The sequence below is a fragment of the Enhydra lutris genome, unplaced genomic scaffold (genome assembly GCF_002288905.1).
Source record: "Enhydra lutris kenyoni isolate GAN:26980312 unplaced genomic scaffold, ASM228890v2 scaffoldscaffold13, whole genome shotgun sequence".
NCBI classification, from domain to species: domain Eukaryota; kingdom Metazoa; phylum Chordata; class Mammalia; order Carnivora; family Mustelidae; genus Enhydra; species Enhydra lutris.
This window is the reverse complement of record NW_019154097.1, coordinates 28,815,866-28,832,336: the sequence shown is the minus strand read 5'-3', so window position 1 is coordinate 28,832,336 and position 16,471 is coordinate 28,815,866. Positions and strand designations below refer to the sequence as shown.

General features: G+C 49.0%; 1 protein-coding gene across 1 annotated transcript in view; it reads left to right on the top strand.

Moving 5' to 3' along the window:
- LOC111145755 (DENN domain containing 1A) overlaps nt 1-16,471 on the top strand; it is a 499,803-nt gene that overhangs the window by 442,448 nt on the left and 40,884 nt on the right. The window contains exon 19 of the mRNA XM_022500941.1: nt 6,728-6,859. Within this exon, the coding sequence (XP_022356649.1) occupies nt 6,728-6,859 (132 nt within the window). The remainder of the gene's footprint in view (nt 1-6,727; nt 6,860-16,471) is intronic.

Sequence of the window (16,471 nt, the reverse complement as noted above, 5' to 3'; positions counted from 1 at the left end):
CCGAGGACAGATGTTTTCCATTGGTTGGATCTGCTCTCTGCATGCCATCACCTCCCTCCCAGTACGTGGGAGCCTTGGGCCTGACGAAAATCCCCTCTTTCTGATACGTAACATTTCTGCAGATAACCAGCGAAGCCCCCATTTTTTGATGTTGTCGTTCAAAGGTTCACTTAAACAATCTAGATCACCCTCTTTCCACGCCACCTCCCCTTCCTTTCCTTGATAGTATCTGAAGCAGGTTTTTCCCCCTCCCCTTCTCCTCTTCCCCCTGCCAGTCTTTTCAAGAATAGCTTCAGGAGGTAATGTTCTATAGAAAGTGTCAGTACATTTCAGGTGACACGAATGGTGAAGGCATTTTATAGAAATGTGGCTTGTCACCATCGGACTGTTGACAGATCTATTAGTGCACCTTTTTCAATTTTCACTTTTCCCCCCTTCGGTCTTACAGATTTCTACAGACTTCATATTTTGCAGTTGTTCTTGGAAGAGCGATTTTGTAATTGAAACTCTAGCATTGTTCGGTGCAGACAGGACTTGGTCTTCAGCCGTGCTCTCCTGCTCCCTTTCTTGAGCTAATTTAGGATTTGGCTCCATCTGACCTCTCTCACTGCCGTAGAAAATATTTCCTTGGCTTTTTTGTTCCCCTCCCCTCTGCCCCCTCCCCTTCGCATGGCAACATATCCGTGTGGCTCCCCAGATGTGTCTAATACAGACATCTCAAGTTTGGTTTCTGCTATGAAATCAAGGCAGTTCCCAACAAAGATCCAATTTTCAAATGTACTGGGTTGCCACCTGGCCTCCTCTACCTCCGCATAGTGATGGTGACCTCGCAGATATAATCAAGAACCCAGTCTTGCCCTCTGCGCTCTCGCCTTGGGTTTGAATTGCAAATAGAAAATGTGGGGCCGACCTGCGGAGAGGTCACCACGGTGTGTGGAGGGTCCATCTCTAATATGACTGAGCAGGTCCCCTTTTCCATCCCTTGTTCATTTGTGCTGCAGATTTTCAAAGCATCTGAGAGAGGAGCTTTCCGGGTATCCGTGTGACCATTGGCAAATAATTGTTAATAGATACTGTAGTGTGGCTTTATTCCGTACCGGCTCTGCTTCAGCCCAACAACAAAAAAAAAGAAGGATGGATAGCATATTTCTCTTGGATAAATGCAGCAAGGTGGTCAAGTTCTTCTGTAGCTTGGCCTCCTTTGAAGTCTGACTTGCTCAAAATTAGGAAGAAGAAGAAGCGGCCAAGATGCTACCCAGCTGCCGCTTTCTAAAGGGAGGACGGGGCGCTCTCCTCCAGAGCGTCTCCCCGCCGGACCTGGCGTGTGGGAGGATGCCACGTGCCTGGGCTCCTGGCTGTCAAACAGACTTGCCTCCTCTGCCCGTGCCGTGCAGGGCTGGCGTCAGAGTGGCCTGTCTGAAAGACGATGGCCGCACACGTGCTCCTTCTCTCCTGCAGGGAACATTAAGATACTCACCTAAGGGCGTCATGTTTACGTCCATTGGGAAACCCCTGGAAGATGATCTTTTCTTCCTCCAGTATCGGACTGAGTCACATGGGCCCATTTAACAGCCCTTTTGAAAGTTCCTAAATCTTTGCTCCCAGAAAGCTAAGTTGAGCTTGTCGATGTGAAAGTTTGTGACGGAGAGGAGCAAATTCACAGTTAGGTCAGCGTAGCCTTGAGTCTCTGGCCACACGTTTCCTAGTGTATTGAAGGGAGTAAGCATGAGTGGGGCAGGGAGATCTAGGTAGACTCTTGTAGAACAGACATTTTCACACCTTACCCCACAACTGTCAGCTCCCTGTCTCCTGCACATTAAAATACGCTACAGCCTCAATCACAGAAATTCCAACTCTGGATATTGTTTTGATATCAATATTCATATTTTAATTTGCATTTGCTGTGGTGTGAAGTAGACTGCGAGAGAAGGGCACTGTATGAATCTGAAAACAGAGGCCAGCAGCCCGAGTCAGAGATGTGAGGGGGTCTGCCTCACGCCCCCCACCCCCCTGGGGCCTTTGAACCCCCAGCACAGCGATGTGTGTTTGGGCTTCTGAGGTACCTAATCGGGTTTAGTGGGATTGCAAAGGATAATAACTCTGTGAACTTGAGTAAGTTAGTAGACCTCTCCCAACCTGGTTTTTCTCTCATGTAACTAGGGGAAGGATCGACTTTTACTGGGTTGTTATAAGGATTAGAAGAGGTAATCGCTTTCAGCAGCAACAACATAGGAGCCACTCATGAAACGGGAATCTCCATCTTATTCATTTCCTCTTATCCCATGTCCAGAGCAGCCGATCTGTCCAGACCCCCACGTGTGCACACCTTGAGGGCATGGCTGGCAGGGGATACCCTCCCTTTTGGTCATGCACTTGGCCACCAGAGCAGTTTTTCTAGAACACAGCACTGAGTCCCTCTCTTGATTAAAATCTTTCAGACCTTCCTCCACCTCTGCCTGGAGGACTTCTTGGAATGCCCCAACTTCTGAGCGACTTGTCCTTCCTTAACCAGGCAGCGCTCTCTCATACCCCCGGCCCAGAAAACTCTACCAACGTCTCTGCCTCATGAAGTCATAGCCTCGGCTCCTTCCGGGTCCAGCGCCTTCCCCAGCTCCTACCCAAGGCCACTCAGCCCCCTTCCTCCCCTGGGTTCCTGCCTCTGACTTCTCAGAGGTACTCTGTCCAGCAATGTACTATACGCTGTCCCTGCCTCCTCCACAGGCAGGTGGAGGTTAGACGCCCCCAGTCATGACGTTTGATTCCAGCAAACTCTTAGGGAAAGGGACAGGAACTGAATGAGTTTCTGACCCCTTTACTTTACCAAGAGATGAGAACTGGTTGGGCCCCAGGGCTCCTGGTAAGAGATTTGTCACCCTGTGGTGGCCCCTGACCCACAGCTCTGTCTAGTTTCTTTCTCCTGTGTGACCCTTCCAGAAGGAACAGATTTACCCCTCCTGTCAGCTTCTTGGTTTTGCATTTTCAAAATGACATTTCAACAGTCTTTTTTTTTTTTCTGTTTACAAACAAAAAGCATGTTTATTGGAGACAGTTCAACAAATCAGACAAGCAAAAAGAAAATGATCTTGTTTTATAACCTGCATTTTCACTTACTGTATTCTGAGCATTTCCCGGACCACTGAATGTTTCTCTTCTGCACATCATTGTTTTAAGTGGCTACAGAAAATGTTATCTGATGGACATGTATTCATTAATCAGTCCCTTTCTTGGATACTTAACTTAGGTCCAGTTTATTTTCTAGGCCAAATATTCTTGTAGTAAAACATTGCAGGAATTCTTAATTATTTCGTTAGGATAAATTTCTAGGAATGTAATTAATGGGCCAAAGGGCACGCACCTCTTTTAGGATTTTGATATAAATTGCCAATTTGTATTCCCTCTAGAAGGGTATGAGGGTGCCTGTTTTCCCAAACCCTTTGCTGACAGCTCCTCAGCTCATTCTGAGCCCACAGTTTCTTTAATCACAGAATCTCTACCGAGTGTGAGATACCTGCTAGAAGATACAGCAGAGGATGTGAGTTGGCCCTATTTCTTTCTCGACTAGGGCTCCTCCCACTCTGCTGTCCCTGGGAGGAAGCAGTTGTCCTTCCCCAGCTACAGGATATAGTGAAGAAGTGAATAAATTGGCAGGGCGAGCCACGGGACTTTGTAAGAAGTCTTTTTGCACTCTGGGATCTTCTAACTGAAGAAAATTAATGTGCGGCACTGTTTTTTCGATGCACAAGCACATTTGTATATCAGACACATTTGCCTTCCAAATGTTCAACTCAATTTACAAAGATTAATCAGAGAGCATGTACTGTATATTCAAGGCTCTGGGGCAGAGAACCCAAACCCCAAGGACCTGACAGTCTTTAGGGATAGGAAGTAAGTGCAAAGAGAGCATGAGGGGTGGCGGCCGAGGGCCAGTGTCACAGAAAGGGAAAACCTGATGGTCCGTTGATTGCCTCCTCAACTCTGTACCTTCACGGGTGTGTTGTTATGGGTTGATACTGGTATAAATGCCAGAAATCAAAGAGCTCTTGGTTCCTCCACTTTCTAGCTGTCTAGCTTTGGGTGAGTTGCCCTCTTTGAGCCTTGTTTCCTCACCTATAAAAGAGCGATAATCCTGTTTACCTTGTGGTTGCTGTGGAAACTGAGTGTGATAGTGAAGGTCAAGGGTCTGGAAAAGTGCCTGCGGGTAGTAGGCGCTCAACACAGCCCCGGGAAACTCTTTCTAGATGGTGCTCTTTTCCATTTTGCAGGGGATGCAGAGCTGACGTTCCGTTTGCATAGGACCGTAACATGCTCCAAGCTCCCTCATGTTTCATCTCCTTTAATTCATTCTTTTCTTAGCTTTGACGTTCACCAAGCAGGTGGTGGTCTCCCCATTGTAAAAATAAAGAAGTAGGTACCAAAAAGGTCGAAAAGATCAGCTAGTTAATAGCAAAAACAAATCTAGAAAACAGTGTTTCCTTCTAAGCTTAAACTAAGACACCTTTCCCAAAAACCCCACATACATTTTTTTAAAAGAGCTATCATCTTATAGTTTTTATTACCATCAGTATTTTCCCACAATGTACCCTACTGCTCCATTTCTTTATATTTTTTTCAGCTAGTCACTCAGTATTTTTCCTGAACTAAAATGGATTCTTTTCCTCCCTTTTTCGTTTTTTCTTTTTCTTTTTCATTTCTTTTCTTTTTTTTTTTTTTTTTAACTGTTTAGCTTTACTCAACCTTTGTGTCTGTCTTCTCAGTAACCCCACCTGGATCCAGAATGCCCCTTTTGCCCTTTGTTACTTTCTGGCACAGATGGAGCCCCTCCCCTTCTTTGTTCCACTTGACCCGAGCACCTTAGGGCAGCCCCTTTTCTAAAAGAGCCATTTCTAATTGGCTGTCGGCAGCCTCTCATCACGCAGCCTCAGCCAGGCTAAGACTTGGGGGCCACTTACCGAAGGCCCTCCCTGCGAAACCAAGAAGCCATCACCTCCCTGTGTTGTTACCAAGCAGGGCTAGAGGCGGCAGCTGAGTGAGTGGGGTTGAATGTAGCAAGGTCCCTACAGTTTATTATAATAAAGTTTATACCTTATTAGTTGATCTTCTTTCTGTTATTACCAAGTGTTGTACTTAGTACATTATTGAGTCCTAATATTCTAGACAGACATATCACTCTGTTTCCTTTAGTCCTCACAGCTACCCTATCCCTATTTTACAGACGAGGAGACAGAGATTCACACATGTTCCTTGTGTTTCTTCCTTAATGCATTATTACCCAGGGAAGGACCACTTTCCTCCATTTGCCACCATTCTCTTTATTTGCCTAAGTTAAAAGCAACCCATTGTCAAGTCTTTTGTGTGCAAAATTTAATGAGTTCTAGAGTCCCATGTCTTGTTGACCAAAATATGACTTTGTTTTTGCAATGAAAAGAATTGGAATTTTTATTTATTATCTCATTCTGACTGGGAGTATTTTTACTGGGTTAAAAAAAATAATTATTTAAATGGTTTTTATTTGTATGTTTATTCTCTGCCTTGCTCCAACGAAGAGCTAGTCAACTTCTACAACTTGGGGGAAACGTGTGATCCATACAGCATAAGTGGGCATCATCCCCATCCCAAAGAACCAAAAAAGCATCACCTGCCTTTTGCACATTGGGGTTTTTCTTTTCTTTATACATCGACTTCATTCAACAGCAGCCCAAAATTAAATGTAAATTTCTGAATTTCAGTATATTACTTTGGTTCCCTAAATGTTCTCCAAGTCATAAAATCCAAACTCAGACTTGGGTCTCCTCATTCTCTGCCAGAGGGACTAACTAAGGCTAGAAAAGGCGGGGAGCACAAACACCTCATTTTTCACAGACAGTAACGTCATCAGTAAACAAGCATGAAGGAAGTGTCCATACTCACAAATAACAAAGTACGCAAATTAAAACAACAATGAGGTCTAATTTTGCACCTCTTAAATTAGCAATACATTTTTAAAATGAAAAGGCTAACAAGTACCATGAAACTGGTAACTCATCCTTTGCCAGTGGTTGGTGTAAATTGGAAAGCAATTTGGTAGAATGAATAAAAAGGCTTAAAGTGTTTATATCTTTTGACCTAGTAATTTCATTCCTAGGGATTTCTAGAAAAGAAATAATCCAAAAGAAAGAAAAACTGTGACGTTTATCACTATGGTGTTTAGGAATGGAGGGAGGGAGGGAGGGAGGGAAGGAATAACCTAAATGCCCAATAATAACAGAATAATTTATTAAATCATTATATATCCACTCAATGAGATATTATGCATCTATTAAAATTATCATTAAAATGACTGTAGCACCGTGGAGATACTTATAATATGGTAGGAAAAAATAGAATGTAAAATTATGCATGAGCTGTGATTGCAAGTAATTTTTAAATGTCTGCACGTGAACAAAGTGAATATGTAAAAATGGAAATAGCTGTGTAAGGTAGTAGGACAGAAAGATTTCCCCCCCGCTATTATGAATTATTATGTTGTCTTTGTAACTACATGTGTATGATTGTGGTTTCCCCTGTCCTTAAAAGTCAAAGAGCCAAAGTTACCCTTCTGCTTCCTCCATCTCCAGCAGGAGGAGAGGCTGTGAACATCCCAGAGGGAGTGTTCTGTGGCAGGCCCCTGAGCTGTGGGGTCGGAGGGGGGCACTTGCTCGAGGCAGGTGCCTTGACCCCTACACCAACCCCGACCGGCTTCTCCCTGCAGGACATCACCGAGAATGGCTGTGCCCCCACTGCGGAAGAGCAGTTGCCGAAGACCGTGCCGTCCCCGCTGGTGGAGGCCAAGGACGCGAAGCTCCGAGAAGACCGGAGGCCAATCACTGTCCACTTCGGACAGGTATGTACCCTGGCCCTTGGACTGGTCTTGTTTTTGTTTTGTTTTGTTTTGTTTTAGCAGAAGCTGGAGCGTTGCGGGAGACAGGCTTTTCGTTTCCACTCTCTTTGGCAAAACCACTCCATGGAGCTTTGCACATCTTTGAATGTTTATTTGGTACAAACATGGTTCGAAGGGGAATTTTTCAAAAATTTTGAGGAGACAGCATGGCTCTGGTCATAAACGAGCTCAGCTCTTGAATGAAGTCATTAAATGCGGCTGCCGCCTCCCCCACTCCAAGACCCTCCGTGGAAGACGCCTCTGTTAGCTAAGCATCTCATTAGAACACTTTAGCATCCCAGGCCCTTCTTTGCACCTTCAAATAAAAGGCAACAAGCGAAGTCTTAAAAAAAAAATCAATTAGGAGTTCTTTATTAATGTACTTCCTGAAAATCAATACTGGGAGTCGTGCTTCTCAGAGCAAACCCCCACGCTACTCTTCCAGAGATCCAATTCCTTCACCAAATATTTCTGATGACCCGAGCATTGGAAAAATTGTCTATTTGTTTGATTTTTCTTCCCCTTTAAGTAAAATGTTGCATTCTGTATGGAAACTGAATTTTTAAATCTATTTCCAAGCCGTGGTTGTGTTTTTAGCTGATAAAGATTGTAGACTGCCCCCAATGTCTCTCGAACTGACTCTCTTGATGGGCAGAAGTCATACTTATTTGGTTTGTGGAAAATGGCTGTCAGCAAGGTGGGACTGTGACAAGCATTTGCAGGGTTCCTTATTTTTAAATCACTTGATTCTTGAGCCATTTATTAGATGGAGCATGATTAAAATCGTCTTTATGATTTTATCTTAAATACTGTTGCTTTTTCATCACATAAAGGATCTAAAAACATACATTTTAAGTGCCCTGTGTTTAACAGACATTTATCAAGTGCCTACTGTGTATCAGCATTGAGCTCTTTAGAAATGCAGAGAATTAATGAAATGGTTGCTCTGGGTTATTACGTTAAGGGGTGAGTTTGTTGACACATAAGAATCTTCTCTGTAATCAGTGTTTTCAGATAATGCATTCATACATCTTAAACTTGGGGAGGTCTGTCTCTCTTTTGGATTTTACACTTAAAAAGGACGTTCTAAGAATTGAACCGTAGTAGTCGAGAAAGGAGCATTCTTGGGGCAGTGCTCCCTTGGTCCATGCTTCTCTTTCGGACGGTGTTGTGTTTCCACCCCTGAAGAGCTGCCTTCTGTGGGGCTCAGGCCCTGTTGGAGAAATCTGCACCCCGGTTTCCTGGCGGAGTTCGCTGCAAGCACAGCCCCAGTTGTAACCAGCGTGGCATTCCAGAGCCAGCTTCCTGCTTTCCTTTGTCCTCATTCCTGCACACACTAACCTTCCCATGAAAAGAGCCCCTCGCTGGAGTTTGAAGCCCATTACAGAGAAAGAGGGGGCGGGGGAGAGGGATTTCATGGTGTTAAACATTCCATTTTCGAAACACAAAAAAGGAGGCCCTATTTGAAATGGAGAAAAACCTTCTTTCCATTTCAGCAAGAAGTAGAGATGCTTTAATGTCATTCCCAGCTAAATGCAGAATAAGTGTGTGTGTGTGTGTGTGTGTGTGTGTGTGTGTGTGTGTGTTTGCGCGCGCACGGGTGGGGGATAAACAATTAAAAAAGCCACCCCAAACTCTGTTGAAATAAGAGCTGTCTGTGCCTTCACAGGTCTGTAAACTGGAGAGGATGAAAGTGGCTTTTTCTCCCCGTTTGTCACTTCCCTCACGTGGCTGCCAGCATTATGCAAGTATACAGGAAGGCAGGAATTTTTTTTTTAATGCATGCATGCGGATTAAGGTCAAGCCCCAAGTATCAGCCATGCAGCGGGCTGTCCCTTAGAGCTGCAGCCGGCAGAGCCTACCCACAGCCGCGAGATGCCTTAATTGAGACGTGCTGTCAAAGCGGCAAACACATTTGCATACAGCCTACACTCTATTTATTTTCTCTGGAAAGGTCTACAGTCTGCTGTTGGTTGAACATTCTTAATCAGTTTGCTGTAAGTGAACTGCCAGCCAGCTCACTTGTGCCGGCCGCTTCTTCATTAGGTGACAGATTAGCTGCGGGGGGGGATGGGCCAGGGAAACCGCAGACCCCTTTCTTTTAACTCTTTCCGGCTGGCTTCGCCCCCGTGCTCGGTTGTCCTTCCGCGCTTTTCCGTGGCGCCCACCCGGTTTGATGAGCCCGTGACCGGAACCAGCAGTGTTTCTAGAGCACCTACTACTGGCAGGGATGAGTTTTAGGGACTTCTAGGCTCCTCAAAGAACAGTCTTTTGAGTTCCGTTTCAGAAATTTGTGCCACACCCTCCTACCATCTGTGCTATTCTTTTCCTTGCTGTTTTTCTTTAAATAGACTCAGACCTGACATCCGTACCAGCTTTAGTCGTATGATAAGTAATGACGTTGACAGGATCACAGGCCTGACGTACTAGTCCAGTTTTTTTTCCCCCTAAGGCCTATCAAAAAAATCTTTTTAAGTGTCAATCCATACATCGCCTGAACCACTCATGGGGGCCCAGCAGTACGCATTCTGTTTTGGGGAAGCGTGTCATCTCTGCCCTAGCCCTTCAAGGAGGGGACCACTAGCTGCAATTTAGGGACCCAGAGCCAAAGCCCAGGGACCCGAAGGGACCTGGCCAGGGCCACGGTAGCCAGTACAGCAACCTAGGACAGTCCAGCTACAGAGCCCACGCCAACTCCCTCACCAAGCAGGGATTTCAGCTCTTTGATGTCTGTGAAAGCCAATGCATCCAGCGAGATAATTTGAACTAGCCAGACAGCAACGCTGTCCTCAGAAAGACTGCCTTGGGTTAGCGTTTCGGTGGATCTCATTCTTTAAGAGCACTGAGCTCTCCAGCAGGGACAGAGACTGTCGAGGTGGTTATTACATCCTAGGAGTGCTCTGTGTCGCCAGCCAGGGGACCTTTGTGGGGACACGGGGTGGGGTGGCAGGGAGCCAGCGCGGGCCTGTGTGGGACCCCTCAGACGCAGCTGTGCCGGGCGCTGGCCAGAGCTGTCTCTGCTGGGGGAGAGAAGGTGCTCTCCTGTCTCTCTGCCTCATGACAGCTTCCTCCTCTGAGGCCATGACCACCCCTCCGTTTAATGATGCATCTGTCCATCCATGTATCGGGACCTACAAGGGGCAGAACGAGGGAGACAGACCAGCCAATGCGCAGTCTAACCGAGAGCAGTGAGAACGGAAGTGAGATGAGCCTGGGACACTTGGGGCCCCACAGAGGCCATCCCTTAACCCCCAGGACCACTCTCCACAGCCCCAAGTTGGGCCCTATCATTAAAAAATGTTTTGTCAACCAGCTGAACTCACGAATAGTTCATTTGTTTTCTAGAACAGGCACACGTGTCACCACGCGGCGCTCACGATCACCGTTGATGGTTCCAGACGAGCAAAACGGATTTTCAGTGAGCCCCTGCACGGCTTTTGTAAAGCGTTCAGAAATCTCAAATAACTTGAGAATGCCTGTTCCTACCTTGAAAAGTATTTAGGTTTGGAGAGGCTTTAAATAACTCTTTTTGTTTCCCCTCCCAAGTTCGGAATAGTTGAGAAATAAGGCCCAGGAGATAGTCAAATGAGAGGAAAATGCCAGCTTTTTTTACTGATAAGGCTGAAAGGAGAATACTGTTTTAGACCTGAGGCCAGATGGGCTTGCTAAAACTTCACTTCAGAATTACAGAGATGGAGCTACCTGCACAGGAGAAGGGGACGGCTGCAGGCAGCACCTAGCAGGGCCCCGGACTGGCCGCTCGGCGGGAGGGAGCCTTGAGGGCCCTTGGAGCCCAGAACATGCTCAGGGAGGCCCTCCTCTTCTCCTGGAGGGAGCGAGTAAGGGGGTGCAGAGAGAAGCTAAGGACCCCCCCCTTGCCCTGTGTTTTTCTCTCCTGGGCAGGTGAGTGGACATGCCCTCCTCTCTGTAGGTGTGGAAGGTGAAGAAGCAGTGTCCTGCACTCACCCCTCAGCCAGAACCTTTTGCCTCGACCCCTTCTTCAGGGAGATGAGCAGAGGTAACACCTCCGGGAGAGACAGACGCTCCCTGCATCTAATAAGGTGGACAGACCACTAGGTGCTTTCACATCTCTGCTTGTTTAACTGATTCTTGACCAGCTGGTGAGGAAGAAAGCACAATATGCATTGTGCTAACGAGGAGACAGGCGTGGAAGACGTGTGCTTGAACTGGTAGCTAAGGACGCTGCGTCACCAGCAGCAGCTCTGCCTCTCGAGGCCAGCCCCCACCCCCCACCCCTGGCCAGGGCCACCTGACTGACCGTGGGAGCCCAGTGACTGGTCTCTGGTCCTGCCTACATGCTGGCAGGGCTGTGTCCCTGGCCGGTGGCCAGGCCTCCTCAGGAAGTGGGAGGACAGGACTCTCCCAGAAACATCAGGGTAAACCCACAGGGCCCCCTTCCTGTGTTCCCTCCAAATGATTGATCCTGCAGACGAGGTAACTGCCTGCCTTCCAATCTGGTAGCTTCCAAAATGTACATTCTCCCAGTGGAGCCAAGGTTTCTAAATCTCTTTAACATAAAGCTTGAAAAGCCAGTTAAACCGAAGCCCAAACTAAGCACTGTCATGTCTCCCAGACATCTGGGACAGAGGGATTTGGCTACACCCCCCAGGAACAGCTCTTGGAATATGGTTGCCTGCTCGTTTGTGCACATGGAGAGCTCTGGCTTGACAAGCATGAGCTGGGTCACTTAGTGCCAGTCTCACACTTGGCTGGAAAAGCTGCCCAGCCAGTAAATGCCTTCTCAGCACCCTTGGCTCCGAGTGCCTTGAGAAACCCCTTCTGCCCCATTGAGCTTGAAAGTCACACATGATTCCCTTCAGTTTAGCCACTGACATCTCCAGCAGATGTTCCCTTGTTCCCCAGATACCTCAAACCACAAGCCTTGAATCTGAAATACAGCCCCCCCCCACCAAACTCTCTCCTCACCCGCCATCTCTACCTCAGTGGACGGCACCGCTGCCTCTCCAGAAGCCTAGGTGCGCTCATTCTCACCTCATGGCCTCTCCCTTCCGCCTCCTGGACACTGCTTGGTCCTCTCCTCTCCATGGCTTCCCTCGCAGCTGTGGTTCAAGCTGTGTTATCACTCAGCGGGACGGTTCCACGGTCTCCTGACTGGCATCTGACCTCCAAACTTCCCCCCACTACACACCCCACCTGGCTTTGCGGGGTCCACTTAAGGGATCCACGAGTGGCCTTGTCACCTCCCTGCTCCTCCCAACCCCCAAACATTCCCTCTTCATCCTTGGCTTGGCACACAAGGCCCTTCATGGTCCACCTGTTTGGCCTCAGAGAAGGTCCCTTTTGTAAATCCCCAGGCTCCCCTGGGGAGAGCTAGCTGCTCCCGTCTTTATGCTACCCTTAGAGCTTGGCACGTGCCGTGCATCTCCCACAGCCTGTCATTATTTCTTTAAGGCTTGTCCTCTGCTGTGAGAATATGAGCCTCTGGAAAGTCTACCACAGGCCCTGGCGCTGAACTGACAGGCAGTAAACGTCTTAAGGTTTTATTATTGATGTGGATTTTTAAATTGATTAATAATTGATTGATTATTGTTTAAGTACGCGCTCTGTGTCCAGCCAGTTACTCGGTTTCATTTCAGTTGCTATGCTTATAAATCTGTTCATGTGAAGAAGAAAAATGAATATTCCATTAGTGGCCAAAAACCACTTCCAAATCACTTTCCATAAATAAGGGTTTTATGTCCAAGTAGAAACAGCTTTGTATTACAGGAATTTAGATCCTCTTAGTTCATGTTTTTATGAACTCCCAAGGTCTAGTCCTGTATGCCTCAGGAAAGGGAGGGCGGGGAGAGAAGCCGAGTACTGGGACGCCCGCCCACATCCCCAGGATGGGTTGACCTAGGCGGCAGGGGAACGAGGGAGAGAGCAGGCAAGGGAAGGAAAAGCCTGGCGTCCCCTGAATTATATTGTGTAAAGCAAAGAGTTTGTCTATAAAAGAGACTAAGCTGCATGACCAAATGCAAAGTATTAATTTAACTTGGATTATGGTGGGGTTTTTTTTAAGCTTTAAAGACATTCATAGGGAAGTTAGCAGATTTGAAGATGGACTGGGATGTTAGTCTATGTTTGGTGGAATTGTTAATATTCTGGTTTGTGGGGGGTTATCTTTATTCCTAGGGAATGCACACGGAATCATTTAGGGGCAACATACAAGGACGTCTGAAACTTGCTCTCAAGTGGTGTGGTCAGAATATTGTGCAGGGGCGCACACACCCATTCATGGAGACAGAAAAAGAAAATACAGCCCCGTCCCCCACAAAAATGTAACTACTGAAAAAGCAGATGCTGAGTGGTCGCTGGGGGGCAATGTGGGAGAGAGGGCAAAGCCCAGGTTTTAGCATCGGGCAGCTGTGGAATTCAGTTTCAGCTCTGTGACTATCTAGCTGTTACGAACTAACCTCAGTGAAATCAGTTTCCCCATCTGGGGAGTGGGGATAATAGTATCCTTGTCGTGAGTTGTTGTAATGGTTCTGTGAGTCCGTTCAACCAAGTGCTGCCCGTCGGCCCTCCGTAAATGTGTATTTCTCTGGGGGGAGGGGGAGAGGGAGAAGGGCTAGCTGTCAGTCACCCAGTGACCCAGCTGCCTCAGCTGGCCTGGCAGCCCAGCACACGAAGCTCCCCGCAGCTCTTGGTGGGAAAACCCACACCTCATCAGAGCCAGGCTTACGCCCCAGAGCAGAGGACCAGGGGCTGACAGCGTGGCCAGGAGATGGCGCCAGAAGGAGCAGGTACCCGAGCTCCCGGCTGGCTAGGATATTGGGCGCGGGAGGCCATGGGGCACGTTGGGGTACCAGATGTGAGGAGCATCATGGGCTGCAGTCCCAAGTCATTTTCTTAGTCTAACTCACCAGCCGTGCTCTCGCAGCCCACAAAGCAGAGCCCTTGCCCGCTGCTCTTTCAAACCCTATTACTTCCAAACCCTATTTCCCCTTTTCCATCACCCCTTTCTGCTCTCTCAGCCATGTCTGCGCGTGAGAAGGCAGGTGCTACTGTGGTGGGTCCCCCGGTCCAGCTCCTCTGGCTCCAGTCCAGCTGTTGCCAGCTGCTGCCAGCTGCAGCGTGACCACAGGCTGTTCTGCCTTCAGTCCTGGTGGGGTCGCCCTCCCAAGTTGTTTCGACTCATTCGCTGCCATTCCAAAAGCAGCAAGGTCCCTAATTGCTGGTGGGTTTGTCAGGTGTGCCTGGGAAGGGTGACTGACGTGCCTGTCTATCCATGTGGACTCACTTTTTCAGAGCCCAGGCTAGCCCAGAGACAGCTTTCCACTGGGAGGCTAACAAGGCCAGGGTTTGCTCCTCTGAGCGCACACGTTTGATTTGGGAGGGAACAACTTGCCCATCAAAGGGAAAACTCAGATTCTGGAAATTCAGAACAAGTGGAAAATTCCAGAGAATTCCGCTTAAGCCGGACGTGCCTGGGAGCTTGAGAAGGCCAGAGAGTTCATCACTGGGGGTGGATTTCCTGACGCACCGCAGGCGGCCTGGGAGGTGTCAGCGGCCAGGAGAAAATGCAGGTTCACGAGCAGCGTGCTGCGTCAGCCGCAGCAGCTGGGCCCCATTCAGCACAGGTGAGGATGGCTGCAGGACTGAGGGCCAGGCTCCCTCCCTGAGCCCCCACCCCCTAGGACGTTTGAGTACTTTAGCGGTAGTCTGAGCACCTGTTACATGCTAGGCAGGGGGTGGTCTAAGGACAGTCATGGGAGAAGCATGAGCGTGACTTGTTCACCGTGTGCCTGGCAATAGGCCAAGACCCAGAGAAACGTATTCCAGCTCCGGCTGTCGTGCTAGGCGGTCCCCACAGGTTAGCCCATTTTCAGCCACCGAGGGGAGCCTCAGGTAGCATCTCCCCTTGCAGAGGGGGACACGGGCCAGACACAGAGAGAATAGAGACTTGGTACAGCTTAGAAGCAACAGTCAGGATTCAAAGCCATGTTGCTTGTGACTAGAGCTCGGGCTTGTACCCCAGCTCTGTGCTGAGAACGTGGCACCTATGTTCTGGTGGCCCCGGTACCCGCTTCTGACTCATTCCTGTTGAGCTTCTCTCGCCCTGTGTCTTAGTGTGCGGTGGGCCTCCCCCAGAGCTGCCTCACCCCAGTTCCGCCCAGGCGTCAGCCCAGTGGACCCCTACGTCCCTCTGTTTCCAGGGTCGCATATTGCTGTCCTCAAGGGGTCAGTGAGGCACAGGGGCCTCAGAAAACATCAGCAAGCGCTGAGATAGGCAGGCCCTTCAGTCCCCCAGAGTGGGACTGTCCCCAGGATTCCCTCCCTGATCACGAGCTCACCTGGTCAGAGAACTTACCCAAATCTTAGGGCCCCGCCAGAGTCACCCCCTTCCAAGCTCCCCTGCCCACACCCCTTTTGGGCTGGAGGTACCTGCTGTCCTCCACATCAAGGCCAGTGCTTATCACCTTGCAAGACCCTGCTAAGTGCCCCTCCAACCTGGACAGTGTCCCATCCTTTTGTCCCCAGCACACAATTTATATAATTCATCTCACTGCTCGTCGTGGGCATCTGCCCTAGGCCAGACCCCACACTGGGGTTGTGAATCCGCTCCTACCCTATCCACTGCCAGGAATATCCTTCCTCTTCTCTTCCTCCTGACAAAAGCCCATCAACCTGTCAGGGCCACTTCGAGAGCTCCTTCCTGCAGAACCCCTCCCTGACTCCTCCAAGCAGAGCTGTTCCCTCCCTGCTCGGGATCAGCGCCCTCCCCTTGCCTGACGCACTGTCCTGCTACAGGGACAGTGTCAGCCTCCATTCTGTGACCTTGGCTGCCTCACAAGGCCTGGCAAGATGACTTGCCCGGGGGGAGCTTAGGGAATGACCAAGTAGCGAGTGAGCGCAGACTTGAAAGGCGGCGAGTCACAGAAGAGGTGGGAAAAGTGGGAGCGCTCCTTGCGCCCTTGAGCAGCCAGTCAGCTCAGCAGAGCGGGGGGACCCAGACACAGGGGTAGCTGGCGTTCCGCAGCGCCTGCGTTCCCTATTAAACCCCCATGTGCAGTGCCATGCTTGGGTGACAGGGCCCCCTGTATCCCCCGCGTCTCTGCCCGCCCAGCAGCGTGACAGTGGGGCCTCTTTGCCAAGGGACTGACCAGAGCCTAAAAACAGCATTTCTTTTAAGGCCTGCGCCAGAGCAGCTCGGAATCCAGCTCCCTGCCAGGGAGATATTGAGCCCAGCAGGACAAGAGCAGAAAATCTGATTCAGCAAGACCAGAGGAGGCATTTTCTCAGATTAGAATTCTCTGTGCCAAAGGTGGGGAGTTTATCACAGTAGGGAAGGGGAAATAAAACATAAAATATTGAAAATAAATTATATCCCACAAGCAAGATCCTCTGGGAGAATCAACTCAGTGTCAAGGGCCATGCAGGGAGTCCCCCCACCATGGCTATGGGAGTGCTGTGCCAGGAGCCACCTGTCCTGTTGTCCCCCAGCAGTCCCTAAGCACCTGTGTGAACTAGGTAAATTATTAACCTGGCTGTGCCCAGAGGGAAGGGATGACAGGGACTAATGGAGTGGTGGCCCTGGAAGGAGGGGTCAGA